Source organism: Saccostrea cucullata, unplaced genomic scaffold (assembly GCF_032062105.1).
Source record: "Saccostrea cucullata isolate Sc308-1 unplaced genomic scaffold, CSIRO_AGI_Scuc_v1 ctg628, whole genome shotgun sequence".
Taxonomy (NCBI): Eukaryota; Metazoa; Mollusca; class Bivalvia; order Ostreida; family Ostreidae; genus Saccostrea; species Saccostrea cuccullata.
In genome coordinates, this window is record NW_026927928.1 from 211,440 (window position 1) to 237,568 (window position 26,129).

General features: G+C 34.0%; 1 protein-coding gene across 2 annotated transcripts; it reads right to left on the reverse strand.

Annotated features, from left to right (window-relative positions):
* Positions 1-13,708: 13,708 nt before the first annotated feature.
* On the reverse strand, positions 13,709-25,173 carry LOC134275895 (uncharacterized). Of its 2 annotated transcripts, none has more exons than XM_062758176.1 (4): positions 25,008-25,173; positions 17,062-17,515; positions 14,931-16,655; positions 13,709-14,592 (listed from the first exon to the last, which is right to left on the reverse strand). In XM_062758176.1, the coding sequence occupies exons 1-4, from the start codon at positions 25,098-25,100 to the stop codon at positions 14,396-14,398; spliced, it is 2,469 nt and encodes an 822-aa protein (XP_062614160.1). In that variant the 5' UTR covers positions 25,101-25,173; the 3' UTR covers positions 13,709-14,395. The 2 variants fall into 2 exon arrangements, with proteins under 2 accessions (XP_062614160.1, XP_062614161.1); XM_062758177.1 differs by lacking the exon at positions 25,008-25,173 and adding an exon at positions 17,692-18,112.
* Between the last annotated feature and the right edge of the window lie 956 nt (positions 25,174-26,129).

Here is a 26,129-nt window from a genome sequence, read left to right on the forward strand (position 1 = left end):
CGTTGACGTGGAGGGTGCAAGTGTAGTTCCTGCAGAAACCACAACGTGGAGCTGCATAGCTGATGAGACGAGGCACAATATTTCCTCACAAGGATATACAGAAGCTCACTTGGAAATCTCCAGATGGTAGAACAACAAACCAGATTAATCACATAACTGTAATCAGCAAATGGCGCAAATCCCTATAAGATGTTTTAAGTATGCCGTGGAGCAGATGTCAACAGTGACCACTATCTGTTGAAAGCTATCATAAAACTAAAATTTCGCAGAAATCCCAAAAAGCAAGAGACAAAAAGGAGGATCGATGTGGAAAAGTTAAAAGATACCAGACACACGGAAAGCTTTCAATCTGGAATTGAAGAACAGATTCAAGGTTCTGGAAGAAAGTCTTCATGTTGTTGAAGATATTCAAGAAAGGTGGGGCACGATCAAGAAAGTGTATATTGAAGCCGCTGAAAAAACTGTAAGCTACCAAACCAAGAAGAACAAAGAATGGCTAATACCTGGTACATGGGGAAAAATAGGTGAAAGAAAGAACATAAAGCAGAAAATCATCAGTACCAAGTCTGCAAGATTACAAGAACAACTACAAGCTTCCTATAAAGAAAAGGATAGAGATATCAAGGGAAGTGCCAGGAGGGATAGACGAATGTATGTTGACAGTCTGGCACAAGAAACTGAACGAGCTGCTTCACATGGAGAAATGAACACTGTTTACAAAACAGGCTAATTCAGAGAATTTGTGTCCCCCGCTTAGGGAAAAGTAAACCATGCGCACTTCGGGGGGGGGGGGGGGGGGGGGGGGGGGTCGGGGGTTCGGATCCCCTTCACTGAATTTGTAGAATTATTAAATGTATACAAATGTATACATACAATGTAAGCAAATAAAATATGCCAATATGGATATAAAGGTTTGATGGATTATTCTTATGTGTGTAGAAGATTCTTTTTTATATGGAATATTTCTCACACTGTAATGATGATATTATGAGTTTGTACAAGCCAAACCTCATAAATTTTTCATTTCACATGCTGAATAGTGAATACTATCGTTTAGTAAAAAAAGAAAAGTATTTCGGGAAAAAAAAGAGTGGATCGTCCAAGATGCGATCCCGGGCCCTCTCACATTTGAAGCGAGAGATATACCACTAGACCACGGAGCCGCTGTAACTTGGCGACAATTGTATACAAACATGAAGTGACATACATGTATATATTCACGTTCGATATTGTCAAAATTTTACACAATACATGGTGTCTAATTTAACCTTTATTAAACATTTCTAATAGATGTAATAAGAATATAAAGTCCACCGAGAACTTGTTTTATACGTAATAATTCTCCTCATGTCCCTGTGCTAAAAATAGCGACATGTAATACAATAAATACTAATAAAACAAACGGGGCGGGGCACTTTGAGAGGAGTGAGAGAGGTCCTAGGGAATTTTGGTATATTACATAGCAAAAGCTCAAAATCTTCTTGAAATATCGCTCGAAAATGATAGTGTTTCATACAAACAGAATGTATAAATTTACGACCTTGAACTTTGACCTTTTGACCTCAAAATCAATAGGGGTCTTCCTTAGACCACAGGGAGTTGTTATGTAAAATATTGCAAAAGCTCAAAGGGTTCTCGAGATATCGTGTGGAACGAAAGTGCTAAAACAGACAGAATTTGCTTATTTATGACCTTGACCTTTGACCTTTTGATCTCAAAATCAATAGGGGTCTTCTTTAGTCCATAGAGAGTTGCTATGCTAAATTTCATTGCAAAAGCTCAAAGGGTTCTCGAGATATCGTGTGGAAACGAAAGCGTTGCAGACAGACAGAAAGACGGACGGACGGACAAACCCAAATTAATATCCCCCACTTTTCAAGCGGGGGATAATAACAAAAAAGCTATGTGGTCGCACTACAACCAAACCTGCTCTTGTGAAAGATGATGGTCACCCAATGGCAACAGAACATGAACAAGCCAACCGTTGGGTACAATATTTTCAGGAAGTCCTAAATTGTCCAGAACCCGATGAACCAGCGAGTCCAGACCCTGAAGTTGAAGACTTAGAAATAAACTTAGAACACCCAAAACTCGAAATGTCCAATACTGTATTAAAGCATTAAAGAATGGTAAATCCCCAGGCAATGACTGCATACATGCTGAAATGCTGAAATCAGATATTGCAACATCATCAAATCAAAGTACTGAAAGTACTGAAAAGCGGTTAGCATGCTTTCATCTAATATGTACCGAAAAAAGTGTATGAAATGATGATATTTAAGTATGCATATCTTTGTCCAATGTTATCAGAGAAAAAATAACAGGCATTCTGTTTTTGTAATACTTTACTTAATAGTAAAACCAATAACATTCCAAACTGATGTCACAGATGGATGCAATCTAATTAAAATTAGATGTTCCGAATCCGCTACTGCTTCTCAAACATCTAACAACATCATATTTGGGGTCATGTAAGAGTGAATCTTCGATTAGCCAAAGAAAACGGTTCCTCCGAAATCTTGGCTTATAGTTCAGATGGGTTTCTTGTTTTCACCACCGAACCAAAACACCCGAGGAGTTTTGTAGAAAACAAAATATGCATTGCATAAGCTGTGTTATGTATGACGTGTGGGTATCTTGTATAGTTTGTGCTCTTTCGTTTGCATTATTCACGTGCAGATGCCAGACTGCAGACTATACATGAAATTGATTCCAAAATTACTTTAATTCAACGTAAGACAGTATCAATAATGATGATATGTAGCCGTGGAATTAATTTGAGAATTGTTTACCGAGGCTTGAATCAACATGGCCAAAGTTTTTGTGTTTACTAGTACATGTATTCATAATCGAAAGGTCGCTCTAATGTGACCCCGAATGGGATGTTAGATGTTTGAGAAGCAGTAGCGGATTTGGAACATTTAAATAAAATTTAATTAGATTGAAATGCATGTTTCAAAATTTAAACATGAGATTTCTTCAGTTTGAAAGACAGGAAGTGCATTTTTAAAAGTTCTCTCTTGGTGGCATCCTATCGTTCTCTGGATGAAAACAATTATGTTGATGTTGAAAATTTAATTGTCTTTCATGCTCTATTGAATCTGAAGTTAGGTCATTGTAAAGCCTAATATAGCAAACAACTAAAAAAAATGACAAATTAAATTCTTTAGAATAATGGATTTGGAGTAGTGTAGATCTACAGCTGGCTAGTCAGAGAAAAAAGGATGACTGAGCAGAGACTTTGTAAATGAATTGATATCAAAGAGCTCCAGTTGTGTAGGCTCATCGCGGGTATAACCTGTCAACGAGGGATGCTTACTTCTTCTAGGCAACGGATCCCACCTCTTGAACTTTCAGGAGTCAGCTTTTCTTCTTAAATCGATCATTGATCATTCTGTATTTTTATACAGATACTGAATACTTCCGTTTAGTAATATTATGAACTACTACTTGTATGGGAAGACTGGCGAGTAAACAAGATTATCAAGCTTTATGAAATGTACTTTATTGACTTTTCAAACAAGTAAATGTTCGAATAAAGTAAATGGTATATAAGAATCATTTAAAAGAAGTCTTGCACAATATGTCTAGATAAGGACATAATGTGTATTTGCCATATACTCTTCATGCAATATTGCTCTCAAATAAAACATGTGAAAAGGAAAGTTGTCTAATCAAAAAATACTAGTATTTAAAAATTCAAATGTACACTTAAAGTCAGTGTAACTTAAGAAGTTATCAGTGTCACTTTCTTCAATATGTCGGTTAAACAATATACACTGATTTCTTTTCTATCAATGTGTCTCTAAACACCTGTAGCTTGATTAAATTCTTCTCAAACGCTCAAAATAATGATCGACAAACTGGACAAATTCAAATTTAAAAAGTATTTTCACAGCTAATAATACGTTCCCTAGGAATTGATCAAATTTTCAAAACTTATAAATAAACATTTTTAATCAACCATACAGAATTACCGAAAAATAAGACAAAAGAGAAAGACTGTATTATTTGTCCGGAATTACCCCGTGTCCAGAATTGGACGGGTCTCCCCTAAGTATAAATTTTAAATTTTTGCTAATTGCCAAGATTTTTCATACCTCATTCTTCTGTGTATAATAATATCGGTTGATTTTTAGAAGAGGGTCACAATGCCGATTAAAATTAATATATATTTATCCATTTTTTTTCAAAATTAATTTTACTACTTTAAGTGCCCCATTATTTTTTTCAAAACTAAAAGTAAGTGATCCCTTATGATCGTTTGTACATGTAATAAATTATCAAAGACGGAGCAGAGAATTTACCCCTGGGAGCTGAGCTTTTAAAACTGTTTATTAGACAGAGAAGAAAACAAACGTTTCATTGTAGAGGCAATCCTATTGTTTCCATAAAACGTTACAAAAAGTGTAAAACTTGCAGATGTATTCGGTGTTTTTATAAAAACTTTTTTCAGGTATGACTTGACTTAATAAATGGTGTTTCTTAATACTTTGGCAAGGAAAATCAAACTCGATCGAGAGATTTGCTGATGTTTTTGCAGTCTGTAATAACCTTCAACCTGCTGTATATTAACCGTATCGTTCAACTTTCAAAAATAAACTAACAATTGCTATAAATCGCGATCGCACTATGTACATGTAATAAGGACGAAATTTTCAGTTCTTTGAAGTTAGTGTTCTAAGTATTGTCAATGCTTTGGTAAATACTAATAAGAATTCGATATAATCGTTATAATAGCCACTCTTCGTACACAGCATATTGTCAATCTTTCACCAGGGGGCGTATTACGCCAACAGTATACAAATCATAGGAAGCGCTTTGCTGAAGTTACCGTTGTCGATAGGTAGCGCCTTGTGGAAGTTTCCGGTTTTGGTTGCAGAAGGATAAGGTTACGTGCGATAAAGCGATGTCGATAGGTATATAGCGCCTTATGGAAGTTTCCGGTTTTTTGGAGCCCATGCCATAAAGCGGTTAGCTAGCTAACCGCTTAAAAAGCTATTAAATCTACTCGTACATATCTGGGAAAATGAAACAATACCACATGACTGGAGTAAAGGACTCATTGTATAGCTTCCAAAATCAAAGTACTGAAAGTACTGAAAAGCGGTTAGCATGCTTTCATGGAACTTGACTGTACAGTGTAGAATAACAAAAAATGCATTCAGTGATGATATTAAAGTAAGCATGCATATCTTTGTCCAATGTCATCAGCGAAGAAGCAGACACACTGACTTTTGTAGTACTTAACTAAATGGAAAAACCAATAACATCCCAGACTGATGTCACAAATGTATGTTTCAAAATATCAACCTGAGATTTTCAGTTTGAAAGACAGGAAGTTCAATTTCAAAAATTTCTTCCTAATTGTCTCCATTGGTGGCGTCCAAATGTGCTCAGAACGAAAAAAAATGTTGATGTTGCAAATTTAATTGTCTTTCATGCTCTATTGACTCTGAAATTAGGTAACTGTAAAGCCTACTCAAAAAGAAAAAAAAAACAAGTAGAGCTTTTCAAAAAAGCTTACCGTCTTTAGCAACAATTTTAAATAGTAAACAGATCTATACTTCTTTTGAATTTCCTGATTTTGTATTTCTAAATAAGCTTTTTACGGGCATTAGCCGTACCACGGTTGTCGCTCGGTCATCTCCGTAAACGTTGACTGGCCGAGAGCTTTCGGCAAACCTCGGCTGATTCCCATTCACTCTTCAAACAAGAAAGGGGAAAAGAATAATAAAAAATTGTAAAGCCTGCAAGCAATAACTATCAAATTTTATTTATAATGAAATTTAAGAGACCTTTTTATTTATCGCTATAAAACACTTTTATCACTATAAAACAGTAAAAACGCTATGTTATTAAGAATTAATTACTGCTGATTTTGTTGTTCGTTTTGTCATTTTTTTAAGATTGGAATTGTACGAAAAATATATCATCAGAAAGTTATCTCCCTTGCCTTGAACAGCGTTTCAACCAATGAAATAATTGAAAATTTTCTCATCATGCAATTTCTACCAATCACAAAAGAGAGGAAGTGCATAGTCCGACGACTGTAAAAACACTTCAACTATACAATACCGTCTTCCAAGGAAGACGGTAATGATAATTCAAATTCTTAAGATTAATTTATTTGGAGTTCTGTACATAGATCTTTAGCTGGCTAGTCTGAGAAAAACGGATGGACGAGCAGAGAATTTGTAAATTAATTTAATTTCAGAGGGCTTCAATTTCGTAGTCTCACTGCGGGTCAGCAGGTGTGACCCGTTATTGGGGATGCTTACTTCTCCTAGGCACCGGAACTTTCAAGGATCCGTTTTTCATTTGAGACCGATCACTATTCATTCTGTATTTTGATACAGATACTGAGTACATCTGTTTATTAATATTATGAACTATTTCTCTCACAGGAAGAAAGACAAGTAAACAAGATAATAAAGTTTTAAGAAATGTACACTATTGACTTTAAATACAATAAATGTTCGAATTAGTAAATGGTACATGACAATAATTCAAAAAAAGAGTCTTGTAAGCACGATATATATAAAAGAACATATATATTTGGCAAATATTTAAATAATGTGACGTTTATAATCGTTTGTAATGATAAGACTGAGTACAGAATTTATCCCTGGAAACAAAGTTTTCATCATCTTTTAAATAATTTCAATTGAGAAAAAAAGGAGAAGAAAACAAACGTTTCATTATGGAAGTAATCTATAACTTTACAGCTTACAGATGCAGGGTTCTCCATGAGCTGTTTTACTGTGTTGCTCCCGACACAGCAAAATTTTCTACGACACAGTAACGATTAAAATTTTATGCATGCGACACATTTTTAAGGAACTCGTAAGAATATCATCCTTTCCTGAAGTTTCCCTATTTTTTCCTTTGCAATTCGGTAATTTGATAAAAAAAAAACTGACAAAAAAGTACAACAAACTTACTTTCAAAAGTGGTAATTAGTTTGATTGTATCGATCAGAATTTCCCCTGCTTTTCATAGCACGTGTTTTTACTTTTATCAATATGTATGACGAAAATATTTGTACATCGAAATAGTGATTTATTTTAAAAAGTGTGCGCATATGTTCCTATATAAGTTTAATGAAAAGTAATTCAGTTGCGAATTTGATCTCGAAAATAGCGCAAAAATTTAGTGCTTCACGTAAACTCTGCAACACAGTAAAATTTCAAATGATGGAGAACCCTGCAGATGTATTCAGTTTTTTCATATATAAAGCTTTCTTCATGTACTAGTATTACTTAAGTTAATTAAAGGGATGGCTAAATATTTTGGCAAGGAAAATGAAACTCGATCGAGAGATTCTCCGATGTTTTGCAGTCTGTAATAACCTTCAACCCCTTAAGCCAGTAATTAACCCGTCCTTTCTGTGCCAGTAGCATAATTCGATCAAATATTTATTGTTCATGAGGGGTGCCTTATAATTAATCACAGGCACCTGAATTTTTATCAGTAAGTCTCTAAATTAGCCAAATATCGAAACATTCTACCCCTCTATGTACAGTTTAGATACACAAGGTGTGCAACGCCATTTTGACCCCCTGTTCAATTCAGGCTTCAACTTAACACATAAATCGGATATGCCTACTGGTTTTCGTGTAGCATTGGGTTCAAATATGATATTTCTCGCTATATATTTCTTCCTTAAGTTTAAATCCAACGCGTTGATAATGTTATCAGCTAAACTTCATGCTGACTTCAAATTTCGTCACAGGGCCCGATCGCCATCAGCTGACGTCACGGAAATTTAATCTCGACACCAAATGCTCCTATACATAAAATTTTAAAATACAACAATAAATTTATTTAATTGACAAACAAAATCAGATAAAAATTAAAAACCGAAAGATTATGTTGTTTTGATAGTCTTGATTTTATTTAACATATGTTATATGTATTAGAAACAAATCATTGGTAGAGGCTTTGTTGAAGTTTCTGTTGTCGATAGGTAGCGCTTTATGGAGGTTTCCGGTTGCCGACACATGCCATATAGCGGCTAGCGAAACTAACCGCTTAAAAAGGGAGATATCCAAATTGGTGACAACTGGAGAGGCATATCAGTGCTCTCAGTCCCCAGCAAGGTGTTCTGTAAAATACTACTATACAGAATAGACAAAGTGAATGAAAAGAAACTTCGAGAGGAACAAGCTGGATTTAGAAGAGGAAGAGGGTGTATAGACCACATTTTTGCCATTGATGCCATTTAGAAGACCTGGACTTTGCAGACGATCTGGCAGAAGTAACAGGAAACATCATCCACCTACAAGAAAAGACTGATAAATTAAACTCTTTGCCAAACAAACTGGGCTTAACATCAATGCCAAGAAGACCAAGGTAATGACAATCAATGCACCAGTAGAACCTGCATGCCACATTAAATGGAGAAGCACTTGAGGAAGTCGAGGACTTCACCTACCTTGGCAGTATCCTAAGTAAGGATAACAGCACTGGTAAAGACATAAAACCACGTCTCAATAAAACACGGACAGCATTTTCCCAACTTCAGCCCATCTGGAAGTCAAACAACTACAGTCTCAGAACCAAACTCCAACTTTACAACAGCAATGTCAAATCAGTTCTCCTGTATGGGTCTGAATGCTGGCGTGTTGTTGACAGCGACATGAGAAAAGTAGAAGCATTCCACAACTGTCTTCGAAAAATCCACCGTATTTTCTGGCCAAACAAGATCTGTAACATAGACCTGCACCAGGAAAGCAAAAGCAGGAGTATAATAACAGAAATCAAGCAAAGAAGAACGAAAGGGCTGGGACACGTGATGAGAATGCCCCAGAGCAGGATACCCAAAACAACCGTACATTGGACGCCACCTGGAAAGAGGAAGCGATGTAGACCACGAACATGGGGAAGAACCATAACATCAGAGTTAGAGGAAATGGGCTACTCGTGGGGGCAGGCAAAGTACGTGGCAAAGGACAGAAGAAGATGGAGACAGCTTGTTGAAGCCTTATGTCCCATTGGGGACGAAGAGGTTAAGCAAGACCTTGAGGAACAAAGTTGGAAAGAAGATGGGCGCATTTGACGAGTGATCTGCAGGAATCATTTCTACGAAACATTTATGGTTTAAATGTCCATGATTTGGTTGGCTGAACATAGCTGGTCAGATTTTACAAACACGTCCATAGGTTTTTTTCATTTAGTTTGAAAGACATTTTGAAATTGTAACATTTAAGTCCGTTTTTCCTAGGGGGTATTAAAACATAGTAATGTTTCACAAAAAATAAACACCTAAAATATTTAACGCATAGATGCATGATACGTGCACATGTACATTATGGAATAGAAGATTAGAATTGATTTCGCTCGAGAACCAAACTGAACTACATTTATCTAATTCAAAATTTTAATACATCAGTACATAAAACGAAACTAACTAAATAAATGGTTGCTTGCATGGGAAAAAAATTAATGCCCCATGCCAGGCTCGAACCAAAAACTTTTCACAATGAGTGCACTGAATTAGTAACCCAACTCACTGAGCTATCGCCGCTTCATATATACAAATGATTTTAAAAGGACAAAGAAGCACCACATTCACACATTTGGATTTTTTGGGGAAATGTTCATTTTTCGTGGTCTCTGGGTCTTCTCTCCATTTTTTAAAAAAGTACATGTATATTCGTTTCTTTGAATTAAAATACACACAAATAACGTTTCAAAATCATGGAGAGAAGACCCAGAAAGAGAAAATTTTTAGCAAAACGTGTTTAAAAATGTACCATTTTGTACTAAATGTCTGATCTGGGCAATTTTCAAATTATTTTTTAGCAAAACAAAGCTGAATTTCCGGAAAACATTTTCATTTCCTGTTGCACAGGAACCCGATAAATTAAAAAAATGTTAAAATTTCACGTGACATGTTGATAAAATTTTCACTTTTCAATTACGCCCAGATTCCTGCCGAATGTCAATCAAAAGCGCCCTCGTTCTTTCTATTTTTAGTTTTGTGTGCAGTCGAGGCGAAAATTTGATTTTCTTTATCAATATCCTATGCAGAGTTGTAAGAGCGTTTCTACATTTTCATTGCAACTTACCCATAATATACACAAGAGGATGGAGGCAGTAATAGTTTGTCCAAGCAGACTTTATTGACTAAGAATTGTGCTCAGCTAATCATAGTGCTTAGCATCAAAGTCCTCCATTTCATTTTGATATTAAATAAAATAGACGTAACAGTAGTTAAGGCATCAATCACAAAGCAAAAATGACAATTTTCGACATGCATATATATCTAAATTTTAAACATATATTTTTCATTTATTTAAAAAGCATATTTTAATTTGACCAAAAATAATTTAATCAAACTTTTTTATTTGCAATTTATAAAAAAAAAAATATGTCATAAAATCTAGATAATCTAGATAATTATGTCGCTCAAAAATGCCTTTCTTGCTTCATGATATATAGTCTACTACTTCTTGCAATCATCATGGTAATTGCAAATGAATCCCATCATGACAACATAGGTTTTTTCTGATAGAAAACTATCCAAGAAATTTCAAATAACTGTTTTAATCAGAAATGGCCAATGAAACAAATTTGTTTTCGTTTTTTTTCAACAATATTCACATCTTTAGTATAAAATACTATTATACAAAACAAGAACCAAAAACAATAAAAACTTACAAAAATCTATCATTCAGACAAAGGTGAGAGAAATTTCACTAAACTACATAAGTATCAAAAATATGTACCAGGTATACATGACCTAATATGCCCTTACGTGTGTGTACATAAGTAAATACTTTTGCTTGTGTAACATTTTTAAAACAAATTTAAAACATTCTCCTTCCTCCGGTATTGCTAGGCATTGAGATATTTCTTTAACCATTGTAACAGTTTTGACACATAAAATTTGGTTCCACTCAATTTTTCAAAAGGAAAAAAATTACTTAATGCCACCAAAAAAAAATGTACACCAATATTCATAACATAGTTAACACACTGAAAAAAAAGATTCAAGGATTCTTTCTTACAAAAACTGAAAACAATATTATCACAAAATAAACTTTAAAAAGAACACAGTACTAAACATTCAGAGGATTTCTAAATGGAATGAAGTTTACATGACCCATATAAAAAATAAATATATGTAGATGTCCAATTCATGATAATGAGGTCGTTGTGCATGCATTAATGGTGACGATAATGAAGTATGTACTGAAAGCTGAATATAAATGGAATGAAAGCATAATATGCAATAGTTTACATGTACATTAAGCAGATATTACTTTTAATTGCCTGTTTTATAATAATTTCTTAATATTAAAATACTGGTGAAGCGATTTCTATACAGAAGTTAATTAAGTATATCATACATGTACAGTTCTTAAAGCTTTTTTAAATGAACATTAACTATGGTAAATGTTTTATAATTGACCGTACAATATTTATTGCATCCTGCTACATAATAAGAAGATAACGTGTTTACATTCTTGATGACAATTAAATCTACATAGAATTGAAATACTGGTAAATGCATATAATGTTAAATATGCTTTCTCTTTAAGTAGATTTCAAACTGTCTTCATATTGATTGTCAGTGTGCAATTTTTTATTCCTACTAAAACAGGCTTTACGAACACAAAACATTAACTTCAAGCACATGTCTTTCAAATGCCAGGACAAATAAAAACATTTCTTTGAGACAGAGGATCCACATTTAACAAAATTAATACACTGATTGACTAATTGATTTGAGAAATTTGCATGTTAAACAATCAAGTTCCTACTACATGCTGGTATCTACACAATCTCTGAGTTGAGTTACATTTAGAAACCCTAGGATGTGGGTATTATTTCAAAATCTCAGGAAGTAAGTTTAGTTAAATGTAGAAACAACAGGAAGGAAGTTCAATCAAGAAAACACAGGAAACAAGTTTAATTGAGAAATTATCAGTAAGTCTCTTAAATTAAGTTACACTAGGCATTGTACATTTATCAAGGAAACTAAGAATCTGTGCACATGTAATTGTATTATCAAACCAAACACCTAGCTGGCAAGATGTCTCTTAATTGATATTTACTTCTAAATGCTCCTGTTTTCTATTAAATTAAAAAAAAAATATTTTTATTATGCAAGACACGGAGAGAGGAAAGTGACAAAAAAATGACCTTGAACCTTTCCCTAGCACTAATATTTCTATATAAAAATGTGTTCTTTTCAAGGTATAGTTACACATGAATACTTTTTTTTTCCAAAGACAACATCAGAACACAATAAATCAGGAAAACAATTTGCAAACAATTCTTACTAAACCTTCAAAGTAAAATGCTTCATAAATCAATCAAAAATGTTTGTATTATAAAATTCACTTTACATTTCCAGACAGATATATAACAATATGTCATAATGTTCTACCCCATTTAACCATGAAAAAAAAAAATTTCAATGCACACATTAAGCAGATTGTCAATAAGTATGATAAGAGATCATTTAACACATTTTATAAAAATAATACTATAAAGTTCAGCTTCGTCTTGTTATACAGTTAGCATACATGCCAACTTTCCCGATTTAGGCGGGATCCTCCCGATTTTACCCTTTCATCCCGCTTTCCCGATAAATCAATTTGAAAAAAATCACCAAAATTTCCGATTATAAAAGATTCCCTACCGCTGAATTTTGACAATCGGGATAACAATGTCAAACTTGTTTATTCAATGCACTCAGATAAGTTTCATTGTTTATTTAACAATGTTAATTAGCCACAGGAAATCACTTCACGCTCGAACGCACGCAGTTGTCCAGGTACAAGTAGCTTATAGCTTGGGGCAATTAGGGGATTATCTTGTCAGTTTTAAGGGGTATGCAAGGTGAAACACATAGATTAACGCGTTAATTGTTAGTCATTTTATTAAAACAAAAATCAAAGACAATGAAATACTAATCAAACTATAAAAATCGGAATCCAAAGAGATCGTTTTTTGAAAACGAAAGTAGAAAACTACTAAGCATAGCTGCCGATTTTATCTACCTATAATGAAAAATATTGTAAAGTTTGCCAGTTAAAATATTATGAAATCAAGATGAAACAATCAAGTGTATGTTAATTAGAATTTCTTTTTCCTTCCTTCTCCCAAAAGTAATATTTTATAGGTATGTGCATGACTTAAGGAAATACCCACATTGCACCATCAAGACTGACAAATTTCATGACTGTAAAAAAAATAGTTCTCCTTTGGATAGGTGGTATAAATTTCAGTAAATTTAATACCTAATTAGAATTTCTAATTAATTGAAATATAAATAAAAAATCTCAAAAATGTTTCCAGAAACAGGACTTTACAGTATCAAAACCTCATATATTTTTTAGCCTTTGAAAAAAATGATTTAAAAGTTGTACAATTTTCAATTTCTCACTAAATTATGTGTCCTGGTAGAAAAAAAAAACCATGTTTTTAATGAGAGAGGCACTTATTTTAGCAAAAATATTTCAATTTTAGAAAAAAAAAAACATTTTTTTTTTTTTTTTTAATTAATTTTTTGTGTTAAATTAATCCTTGAGTTGTATTAATCAGTGATATCAAATATTATAAATTTTAAAAAAAGATCATTTCATTATCATTTAATTTCACGAGAAAATGTCGCGAATTTAAAGCTTTGAAAATTGTCGTCACGCGCTAAATCCCCCATGGGAATTTTCAAAAGTTGGCATGTATGAGTTAGCACTAAATAAAACTACTGTAAACCAACTTTTATTCGCATGCAAGAAATATTCGCGAGTTTCGCGACCTACTTAAAGTCGTGAATATTAATCATTTATTTTTCTTTGTTTTTGTAAAAAAATGTTTCTTTATTTGTGAAAATTAATTGCCCCGGATTGATTTCAAACTGAGGAATCGCATTAAAAGATGACGAAAATAATAGTTGGTTGACAGTATATTACAACATGTATAATGGTAATAATGGCAGATTGTTTACGTAGCTGCATAATGTTTCAAGTCATTCCAGGGTGTAGATTATTTAACATGTAAACCATACACACGTAAAATATACACTTTCACCAGAAAATTTCCATTTCTATGCTGCAAGTGTCTAGCCAAGCATGAATGTGTTGCATCATAGATTTATCATGCAGTCTAACAGAATATCTGGTACAATACACATATCTATCATGAGTGTAGACTTGGTCTTTTGAAGTTTAATGCAGAGATAGCCTGGTATACTACCTTTAATGCAAAACCTATCTGTCAACTATGAAGGCCAACATTAAACTGACTTTCCTCTCCCAACAAGAAACATGCTTACATAATACATTTCTCCACTGTATAACAGCCATATTGTTGCCTGAATGTCTAATAGCCCCCTAACTCAAAACACTGCTAGATATTCTATTTGTAAACCAAAATGTTCCTAACACAAACACAACATTAGGTTCAGATACAGTTGAGTAGGCTCAGTGAGGTCATTGGTCAGGGTCAGTAGGTGCCCCCTCAGCTCCTCCACCTGGGCGGGCAGCTGTTGAAGGTCACGGTCATCCTCCCTAGGTAAACTGTTCAGTTCTGACTTACTCATTACGGCTTTTCTTCTGGGCGTATTGTGGCCTTTTCCTGCAAGAAGACAAGATCAATTTGAACCCCTTTTCATATTTACATGATTTAGTTGGACTCACTATTACCATGATTACTATATCATTTCATATAAATTTTCTACAATAATTTTTTTTCCCATCATTTAAAAAAGAGGACTATTTAATAATATGGAGATTCTTTTCTAATTTTGAGCAATTTTCTTTCCGTCATGTTTTTTAAAATTCAAAAATTTGGCCATACCCATGATAATAACATGAGTGCAAATTGTTAAACTTTTTTTAGGGACAGCAAGTTCTGTGTCGAAATTTTAAAATGCTAATATTGATCCCCTCAAATAATACATGAATAATACTCACTTTTCTTACAATGTAGATAACTCTGGGTGGCATAGTATAGTATCATGGCTAGCTCCTCCACCTGTGTGGGAGAGAAGTAGGCTGCCTGGGGGGTGGCGGACCCGTTCTCATCGTCAGACTGGGGGGTCGTGGGTGGGGTCAAGGGCGAGTATCGAGGAGGGAGGGCACAGTAATAGCACTCGTAAATGCTCCTCAAGTCCTGAGGAAGGTCACTGCCAGGCTCAAATGTTTCCTCACAGTGACTCAGCAGTACCAGCGAGATCAGACGGAATCTCAAGATATTTGAGCACATGGTCTCGATGAGTAAGCGTTTATGTTTTATGCTAGTGAGATATATGTATGTCCTAAGCAACTCGGAGCTAACGAGTTTGGCACATTCTAAAGGTGAGGATGAAACAGAAATTCCTAGTGATAACAGTTTCTGCATTAAAGGGAGGATTTTGGGCACTTCCTGTCTTTTCAGGTTTAGCTCTTTGAGATCCTGGTCAGGCACCAATTGTCTTAAATACAATGCATCTTGAACCTCGGGGTACTCCCCACTGGTTACAGAACACCGGATCCAATTGACTAGTTCTTTCAAATTTAAATATCCACAGTCATAAGAAAGTGTTTTGTACACTTTAGTCTGTCTAAGCTTCCTTGGGTCCCTTAAGTCAATGCTATGAAGCTCCTCTTCGAATGACGTAATCAAGACTTTCAAGAATAGACCCACCATATGAAGAATCAAGGGTGCTTGGTTTGACAAGCCTCCACCAATGGACAGCTCTTTCATAAAGTCTTTTAGCAATTCCCAGTCTATTTTTGAGAACACATCTGGATTTTTCTCTTGAATAAGTAACAAAATTTTATACGACTTCAACATGATCTGTGTGTCCCTACTCTCCAACAATCCTTTGATCAGAATGTCCAAGAATATATTTTTCGGAATTGTGTGACTATCTAAATAATCATGAATAAACTGAAGTCCCTGGTCTAAGAAAGCAGTACCCTCTTCAAAGCAACTATTGATAGTGTTAACATGAAGGTTACTGAGTGCATCTGACAATGTCCCATCCACATCATCACTTAGAATCGAAATTCTCAATGGTTTTAAAACTTCCAGCACACAAGGGCCACTAGTGCTGGCTTTTTCTTGGGACGGTTTCTCACTAGTTTCTTGAGTCTGTCGTCTGACACGAACTTTCCGCCTCCTCTGTGGTTTTCCAATTTTAACATCTGGTTTAATTTTGTCTTCCACATGGCTCAGAGAATCTCTCATTCCATCTGCCTCATTTTCAGCGTTATCCAGAATATCAAGGAAGTGTCGCTCGTTCTGATTGGCTACTGCGCTCAAAGAATTTAAACTCTGTGTCCTAGGCGGTGGCGAGTTAGGGTTGCTGCTACTCAAGGACTTGGTGGAGCTAACTCGCTTCAAAATATCTGCCAGCTTTTTCTTGGTGTTCTTGTTGAAGAAATTTTCCACCCCAGGAGAAGATGGAGCAGACGGCGAATCTGAGCTGGGGAGGGTTTTCTGCTGAATCTCTAGTTTCTTGAATGGCGAGTCCTGGTGGTGAGTGAATTTGGATGGCGTTTCCTGAACACTCTTCTCCTGGTGGTGAGTGATTTTGCTTGGCGATTCCTGAACACTCTCCTCCTGGCTGTCTTGACTGTCTATCACTATGGTACAGTTCTCCTCATCCTCAGACAGTATTATCACACTGCTGCTGCTCTCCTGGGGAATGTCCACTATAAGGGAGAAAGGAGTGGATTATTTTGATTTCCAGTCCACAATATTGAATAAGAAATACAGTATATGTTGCATACATAGGGTGTATAGGCTTTGAAAAATGATAACCGCATGAAGTTGAATGGCTTTTTTCTCTAAACCACACATGATTTAATTATAGATTTATCTGAGAATGGCAAACAAAGTTGCATGAATTTTTCCCATACAGCACCAGACAGAATTTTTTTCATACAAAAATTTTACAATTTTAGTTCACACATATAGATAAACAGAAGTTTTAATAAAAAGCAGCTACATTTCAAAATCACTTCACTACAAATTCTCCATTATGATTATCAACAATATGACACTGTACTTTATGAAATATGTTACTGTTCAAACTATAAATACCCAAAAAAATTCTACCTCTAAAATCTTCATCAGAAGAGATATCCTCGTACAGGGGCACTCTGATAGGTTCCAGGTGGTGTTGGAATGGTGTCGAGCACCGCTGACTTTCGGGGGGAGGGGATTCTGGACTCTCCAGCACCACCTTGTGTTCATCCTTCTCCATCTTCACCTTCTCTGTCTTCCACCACCCACTGCTGGAATCTTCCTCCTCCAGGTCTGGAAGATCATCGTCCGAGATGACCTCGTAGATCGGAGGGCCATTTTCCTGCCTTGTCACACTGCAGTGACCTCCCTCTAACTTCAGTACTTTTCTGGGGGGTTGGTTGTCCGGTTCTTCTTGTTTGATGATGGGACTGCATGATGAACTTGTCGATGGTCGGTTGAATTTATTTTTGAAGCTTTTGACGAATTTCTGTACTGCAGAATGGGACACGATTGGGGGTGATTCTGTTTTCTTCCTGAAGTGTTCCTACAAAATGTTCCAAATTTAGTATATAAATAATTAAATTATGTTCATTAAATGCAACAATTATGAAATCATTAAAATCTAATTTCCCCCTAAAAATAAAATGCCAAAATGAAATCAAATTCAAAACAGTGAAATGCATACAAAACACAACAAGTATTCACTGAGAAGGCACATACTTTTATATCCTTAGGGTAATAATCCTGACTTTTAAAAATATCAAAGATATTTGAGACATCTCCAAAATCACAAGAAAACATGTTACTCCTCATTCTAAATCAAATAAATCCAACAAAATATGCCACATAAGAAAAATTCTAATCACAGCTTTTCCTAATCTTGGGTTCTCTGCATTCCTTTATCAAATCCAAAAGAGTGGATTTTAATTGCTTTAATGAGTAACCTATTAAACTCCTTTTATCTTTCCTTGCCCCCAGGGGGTAGGGTAATTATATAATTAGTATCCAAAACAATAAAACAGGAAATGGACTCCAATCTCCTCCACCCCCATTAGTTCACACCAGGAGATTACAGGCAGCAATAGACATAATTAACACACCTGTCCAGTTTCTAACTCTAATGGCCCAATAGAATGGTCTGATAATGTACACCGGGTGATAAATCACAGGTTTCACAAGCATCAGGTGAGATAAATATATATTAGGTATATATGTCACAGGTATCAGGTGACATGTATGTATACACAGATATCAGGTATGTAACCAAGGTATTCCAGGATGTTTATATTGTAATGTGTCCCATCTGGCTTTTTTGACAGATTAACTAAAGGAATGCGATTCCTTATGTTTAAAATAATTTGTTATTTAGGATTAAAAGAAATTCTTAGGGAGATTATAGGAAATGTACATGTTTTTGTTTTATTAAATCTTTTGTTTAACTTTAGATGGATTTTTATTTGTAAATGATTGAGAAAGCAAGTATGCTGTATATTAATTATCACCTTATGTCTATAAGCCAGACTGGGTCAAGGAGGGAGAAAATGTGATTTAAAAATTTACTAAACTAATGTTTTCTGACCTTTGCCATCATGGGAGACTTTGTGCATGGGTGAAGTTTTAGCCAGACTGGGCAAAGAAGGGGATAAATCAATATGGTTTTAGCTCCCTTCTTGGATTTTACACAAAGAAGTTTCAAAACCTAGACCTCTAGAAAATGGTTCATATTTATTAAACTCCCTCTAACCCCTGGTCAGCCCTGGGACCAAATCAGAAGTCTGCAAGGGAAGGACTGGGCCAAGGGGATACAAATGGTTGGACAGCTTGATCTCTATAGGATATGACACTAGATGTCCCCTGTAGAGGTGCTAAGGCTCTAAATGCTGTGAAATTCTCAGAAGTCTGGAATTAAATGCTTTACTTAGATCTAGACAGTGCATAAAATTTAAAAAGGTAGCATATTTTATGGTTCTATTTCTTCTCATGGTAAATATTGATACAATAAATGCACTTGTTTTCCTGATGTGTATATATTTATGATAACTTGACTAGGATTTGATGTTTATGGAATATATAAATTGATCTACAAATGGATGAAGATACATGTACCTCTGGTTAATTTTTGAAGACATGTTATAATTAACAAATTCGATGATAATTACAATTTTAAAATTCATCACATTTATGAAAATTGTGGTTTAAAAAAAATAATGAGTAATTTTCCAGGAAACTTTTATCTATATCAAAAATTAAAATTCAATCATGTTAATAAACATAGTGTTGAGATTTACATTTTTTTTTTCATATATGTTTCTACATTATTTATTAACACCTATAGATAAAATTGGAGCTGATCAAAGCATAGTTTTGTAGACCTCAGTCCTGAATCATTCTAGAAATCAATCATTCAAAATCTACTCAAATATTCATAAAACTAATTATATAAAAATGCAGTCAACTTGACATTCTGAAAAGCATTCATTTTTCATTTCATTATACTGTCTGCATTTTAGTTAGAGCCTAGTCTAAGAGTAGACTATAAACAAGAGATGTTTGTGAAATGCTGATCTCCCCCTCCCTGAATTTTTTTTAAGTCCAAGGGACATTACTCTGTCAGAAATGGCTCAATTCTACCCAAAACAGTGACCTATTTATTCTTATGATAAACCTGAATACCAAATTTCATTTCAGTATGTGCAATCTCTGCAAAGAAAATGAACAGAAACTTGGAGGACCGACAGACAGTAGCAAGCATAACAAAAGGACATTTTTTCAAGAAATCCCTATCAATGTATACATGTATGGTACTTCTAAAAAAATCAAATGCCATGAAAATATCTTGATTCAATCTTACTAACCATTTATAGAAACATCTACTAACAGACCATTTTGAATCAAATCATAACAAAGATAATTTTCCACTTTGAGCATAACACGTACTTTAAATAATTTCCTGGTAGCAGTGAATGCATTGTGTGTCAAAATAAGGAAGTCTGACTTCTATATTAACCTACATCATCATCATCACTTACGCCAAATGCACTTTCCTCTTAAACTTAAATGCAGTGAGAGGTCAACTGACTTGAATTACGGCCTTTGTTTTTGGAAGTATTACAGCAATATAATATACTTTTGAATCTTTTATTTTTTTTTCCTTCTTTTTTGCAAAATAGCGATTTGGCATTTATAAGAGAGACAAAATTTTCACAAACTGCAGTAACTGTTGTATATATAGAGGATATTCAATGTTTTGTAGTTGAATATGGAATTTATATATGTGAAAATAATATTTTACGAGTGCGAAGCACGAGTAAAAATATCAAAAATTCCAGTACATAGTGAAATAAATTTCATATTCAACTACAAAACATTGAATTTTCTATTTATTACAATTTTTAAAAAAATTCTTTAATTTTCCTTGGCCTCTGTCGTTTTGTAATACAGTCATAGGCTCGTGACGTCATAGTTGAGCGGTTGAGACGTCATAGCTATGTGATGTGAAAACACTGTAAACATGGATTTAGCAACATATTTTTGGCAATTTTGACAGTTTTATTCGCTGTCAGAATGGTTTATTTATTTCCATTATATTAGGTCAAGGAAATTTTCTTACAGCAATCTTCGTTATGGAAGGGAAATTGAGAGTTTTGCACTTCTGATATTCATCACACTGTGACAGGATATCATTTTGATATCCTTTCACACTGTGACAGGATATCATTTTTATTCAATGAATAAATTTAAGTATTTCACGGATAAAAATGTAATAAAATATACAGAAGTATAAATAAATATTTTTAATTAGTAGACAGACTCGCCTATATATGTGAAAATAATGTCTACTGTCTAGTAAATATCAAAAGACTGACAGTACTTATTCTTTACAATTTGAAAACTTAAAAATTTTAATGTTATGAACTGCAGTCTGAATCTCACATGACATAGGAACATGAAATTCTTTGTCTTATACAAAATGAAATAAATGATATAATTGTCAACATCACCATTAAGGCAAACTTTCAGTCAACTTCAGGACAAAATAAGAAGGAATTGCACTAATAAAATTTTAAAACATTCATTTCAAAATTCTATTCTATCTAATCCTAAAAACATTGTACATTTTGATAGGAACGTACATGCCCATGCAAAATCATACATGTCTTCAAAAGGATTAAAGTGGCTTAAGATATGGTAAATCTTACAAGCACAATTCGAAAGAAAGAGTCATTAAATCTTATTGTACAGTAGCTTTAAGAAGTAATTGTAAGAGTGATCTGCTCTCAGATATAAGCTTAGAAAAAATCGAAATAATCTTTAGCGATTTTTCCTTTTATCTGAGATTATCGTTTAAAATCAAATGTAACTTTCAAAAAATTAATTATTGCAAAATTTCAAAAAAGTTCTTTTTTTCAAAGTAAATATGTAGTGACTTTTTCATGAATGCTCCTTCTTGATGTTTTAATAAAGACACCAGGCATGCATGAAATTCTTTGGTGATCGAGTCAAATATCTATTTTTATTTACACCTGTACCTTTATTTATAGCAAAGGGGTTTTCCTAAATTATATCGAGAGACTGTCTGTGGGTTTTTTTTTTCATGAATTCAAAGACTTTTGTTTTGATAATTGATCCAGCAAAGGAACATAACATCCACATTAATTTGAAAAGAATATCTATATATGGTCTTAATTTAATGGACATATTTGTCACTTTTTTATATCTTGAAATGAGGCACATCTTTAATTTACGTATACTGGAAGTCAATGTAAAAAAAATGGAATACAAAAGCCCAGCATTATATTAATATTATGTTCAATAAGAACACATACAAATAGGCATTCTCCCTCTATAGATTTTTTGTATAAGGAGGAGGGGGGATAAAGATGCAAGTGATACAGTTGAACATGACTTAACAGCTAATAATCTCTTACCATCCCTACTAGTCTAAGATCACTGCCGGTATTATATCAATGGAATGAATCATTGAACTGCAGTACTACACCAGTCTTCAATATTAACAACACTTTGTAGAAATACACACAGGTAATTGAACACATCCTTAATTAATGAACACGTCTGACATATTGCTTACAGAGCTGGAAAATATCTGAATCACCACAAGAATCTTATTTATATCATTGTCAATTCTGAAACCATGGTTACATTTTCTTTCCTTAACTTGAAATTTTGTGACGTTTTCCTGTGAGTTTGCTACAGTAACTAATAATAAGCCAGCAAAACAAAAAAATACTAATTAGATGAAAGTCTTTCTGATAAATTACTACAGTGTAGTAAGCTTGGTAAGATGAAAAGAACAACTGCTTTATACCACCTAATATATACAATTAGGGTATTTATTTAATGAAAGAAGGGGAAAAAATAAACTTGCTGACATGAAGAATTCTCAAAAACAGTGGTAGGTGGTTTAAGCTCTATCAAAGTTAAGCATTATACAGTGTATTGATATTATTGTTTTGGCATAAAAGGAAAAAAACACTCAAATATGCATGAAGTGAAGTACTTAAAATTATCTAATATGAATAAAATCAACAGATTACTTGTGTCTGACATTACGTTTTTTAAGATTGCAACGTCCTGATGAGTGATAGTCAGATACTGTCCCTGAACAGTGGGGGTACACATGCCTTACTTAAAAAGACAAATATGCAAGTGAAACACAGGCACTTGTTTCTGTAATAAATTTTTTACCCCTAGAATAATAATAACACAAGGTAGATGTATCTAACTCCGATTTACACTCAGTACCTCCTCCCTTAGAATCACGCTCATTAACAATTTCAGGGGAATTGCACTGACAAACTGTTTATTACCATTGTCTTCTACGATAATTTATCTACACTACCATATATGGCATGCATGTCTTTGTTTTCGTTTATCTCCGTAAACAGCATCAAAATTCTGCTCACCGAGTGGAAAAAGTCAAACTAATTTTAAACCATGAAGTGGTATGTGCTGATCCCACACAGGCATTTTGACTGGCTAAAAATCTACTTCTAAAATTACAGCGAAAAAATGTAGTGTTTTTGTGGAAAATGAGACTTAATCAAAATTTATTTGATCACCGACAATCTTAAAAAATCTATTTGATCATTTTTGACATATTTTGGAAAAAAAATCAGATTTTTGTTAGATAACAATTAAAAGAGGATTGACATGAATAAGCTCACCTTTTGTTTAAACTACTTTTTTAACCGAAACTGTTTCATTACTCTGAAAAATTGAAGAAAAAAAAAATCAAATTACCAAATGGCTAAAAAAAAGTTTGGGTCGGGTGCAATTTCAGTGGGTCGGTAGGCAACTGCAAACAAACTTAATTTTATTTTCATTTTTAAATTTTGCTCACTCATTTTTAAATTTTGCTCTTTACCCGAGATTAGCACATACCGACATTACCATTTCATGGTTTAGTTCGACTTTTCCACTCAGCAAGCAGCCAGAGTTTTGACGCTGTTTATTGAGATAAAAGAAATAAAGACATGCAATGCCATATATGGTTGTGTAGATAAATTATCGTAGAAGACAATGGTAATAAACAGTCAGTGCATTTCCTCTGAACGTGTATTTTAATGAGCGTGATTCTAAGGGAGGGTGTACTGAGTGTAAATCAGAGTTAGATACCTTGCGTTATAATTATACTTGGGGTCGAAAATTTATTACAGGAACAAGTGCCTGTGAAGTGAAAGTAGAAATAAAGAGAACTTCACTTCATTCAGTTCTGCAAGCCCAAGTAATTTTGTATGAACAAAGTGTTTCTTCTTGTTGCATTGAATTTACTAGATATGGTAAGATGCTTAAAATATGTTATTTTTAATAAATTTTTTAAAAAATATATGCTGTTTTTTGCTGTTTTATCAAGTTTATTTATGCCCCCCCCCCCCCAACACATAAAATTTAAAAAAAACTTTATAAACAATGTGTAATCAAATACTTTCTGAACAATTTTCGTATGATATTTTGCTTAGTGCAATATTACACAAGAAAGAAGGGCTATCAAAGGATTATTTTCCTAGAAAAAATGTATTATCATTCCCTTTGTGTATCATTGACCTACCTTTTATCAACCCCAAGAACACACCCATATAATATCACATAGGGTACTTTCCACGCCCCTTCATATATCACTGCAAATGGTAACAATTGCCCAAGTTCATAACCACAGAAAAATGAACATGAATGTTAACTAAATTGTAATCAAATATCACTTCTCAAACTTGAACAATTTTGGAAGAAAGTTTGACTATTTTTGAAGTTATAGACATCGATAAATTACTGCACAATATAAAAACTACACAAGAAAGAAGGGACTATCAAAGGATTATTTTCCTTTTAGAAAAAATGGGTAGGGTATTATCATTCCCTTTGTGTATCATTGACATGTCTGCTCTACCTTTTATCAAGTGTTCAAGATGACCTTAGATTATATTAGATGCTGCATGATATGATTAAATATCCTCAATTGAACTCGAGAACTATTTTTCGAATTTATGTTCCTTCACCTTGGATTAAACAGCTAGAATTTATAACAATTATTACTGGACATTGTGTATTATAAAACTTTATATCAAACTTTAGGTTTGCATGTTATTCAATGCACATATAAATCAAAAATGCACACAATCAAGGAGGATATAATAATATATTCAGTTTGCTTCAATTATTTTTCATGTGTCTGTCTAGACAACATATCTATGATGCTGCAGTATTATTAATTGAAGCTTTTACTTTGTAAAACTCTTATGACGCAATAATACAAAAACTGATCCGAGTGAACTTGCTCTAGATATCATAATCTTGTGTGTGGCCTATTTTCTTGAGAACTTTTCAAAGTTTAGTTTCATAAATAAGAAAAAAAATCAAAGATGCTTTTCAGAATTCCTCTTTCGTACAGTTTTGGTTAAAATAATATTAAGTGCACGTGTTCCATTCCACAAAGTTGGGGTCAAATAAGTTGCACTGATTCATACTCACACCATCTTCGCTCGGACGCCATGTTTAGCACTCCGTATTTGACTTCTTACCTGCAGACTCAAGCGCTTAGCAAGCTCCAAGTCAGCTAGAAATTTTTCATCTTCACTCTCTTCTTCATCGCTTATTATAACAACGCTTTCCATTGAAAAATTCCGCGTGCTAGTGAGGTCTTATCAACAACTCCGCCATCTTTGTTTTCAGCGATCGATGTCGTCACAAGTCTCGGGGTTTCCCAAGAAAATATCCAATCAAATTACGCCAAATAACAGTGGCGGCTTGGCGGGAAAGTGTCTCAAGTGACTGCTAAAACGATCAATTTCATAAATTTCACAGACGACTCTCTTTTTTTTCTTGTTCAATCAGTGAAATTAATGATATTTAATTAAGGTCTCTCTGATTAAGAAAAATAATTTATTTTTGGGGAATGAACAGATGTGTGCCAAAAGTGAAGATAATTTTATTTTTTCTCTATATATTTGTAAAATCACTGGTATGTCAATATTTCTTCACAGATTTTATCACAAATTTCTTGAAATAAATAATTAAACTGGACAAAAAAAATGACCATTTAATTTGCCAGTGATTTTACAAAATGTTGTTTTCAATGAAACGTGAAATATATCGAGAAAAAATAAAAATATCTTCACCATTTATCGTTTTTGCCCAGAGAAAAAAATTTTTTTTCCTTACCTGAAACAGTTGATTTTACAAGCCAACTTAAAAATATCCTTGATATCACTATACCATGGTATGAAGTGGGGGGGGGGGGGGCCAACCATCCTTTCCATCCTTTCAATGAACATTTACTATAGTAAAAGGTAATGTTGGGATAAAAAGTGGGGGGGGGGGCAGGCCCCCCCCTGGCTCCCCCGGTTGCTACGTCCCTGTAATTATACAATTATGGACTCTTTTTTTTTGGTGTTGAATATGCTTTGTTGGGGAACTGCATAAAATTTTGCTATTAATATGATTAAATTCCTCAACAGCTACTTGGGGGTACATGTACGAATTCCCCTTTTCCCAACACAGCCCCCCCCCCCCCCCCGGTATTCATTTATCACACGTTATTGATAATATAAAACTTTTGTGCCTATAAACTGTTGTTTTTTTTTTCGAACTATTGAACCCTTGTTTGAGTAAGCTGCCGTTAGGGACAACAATTTGATATCGAG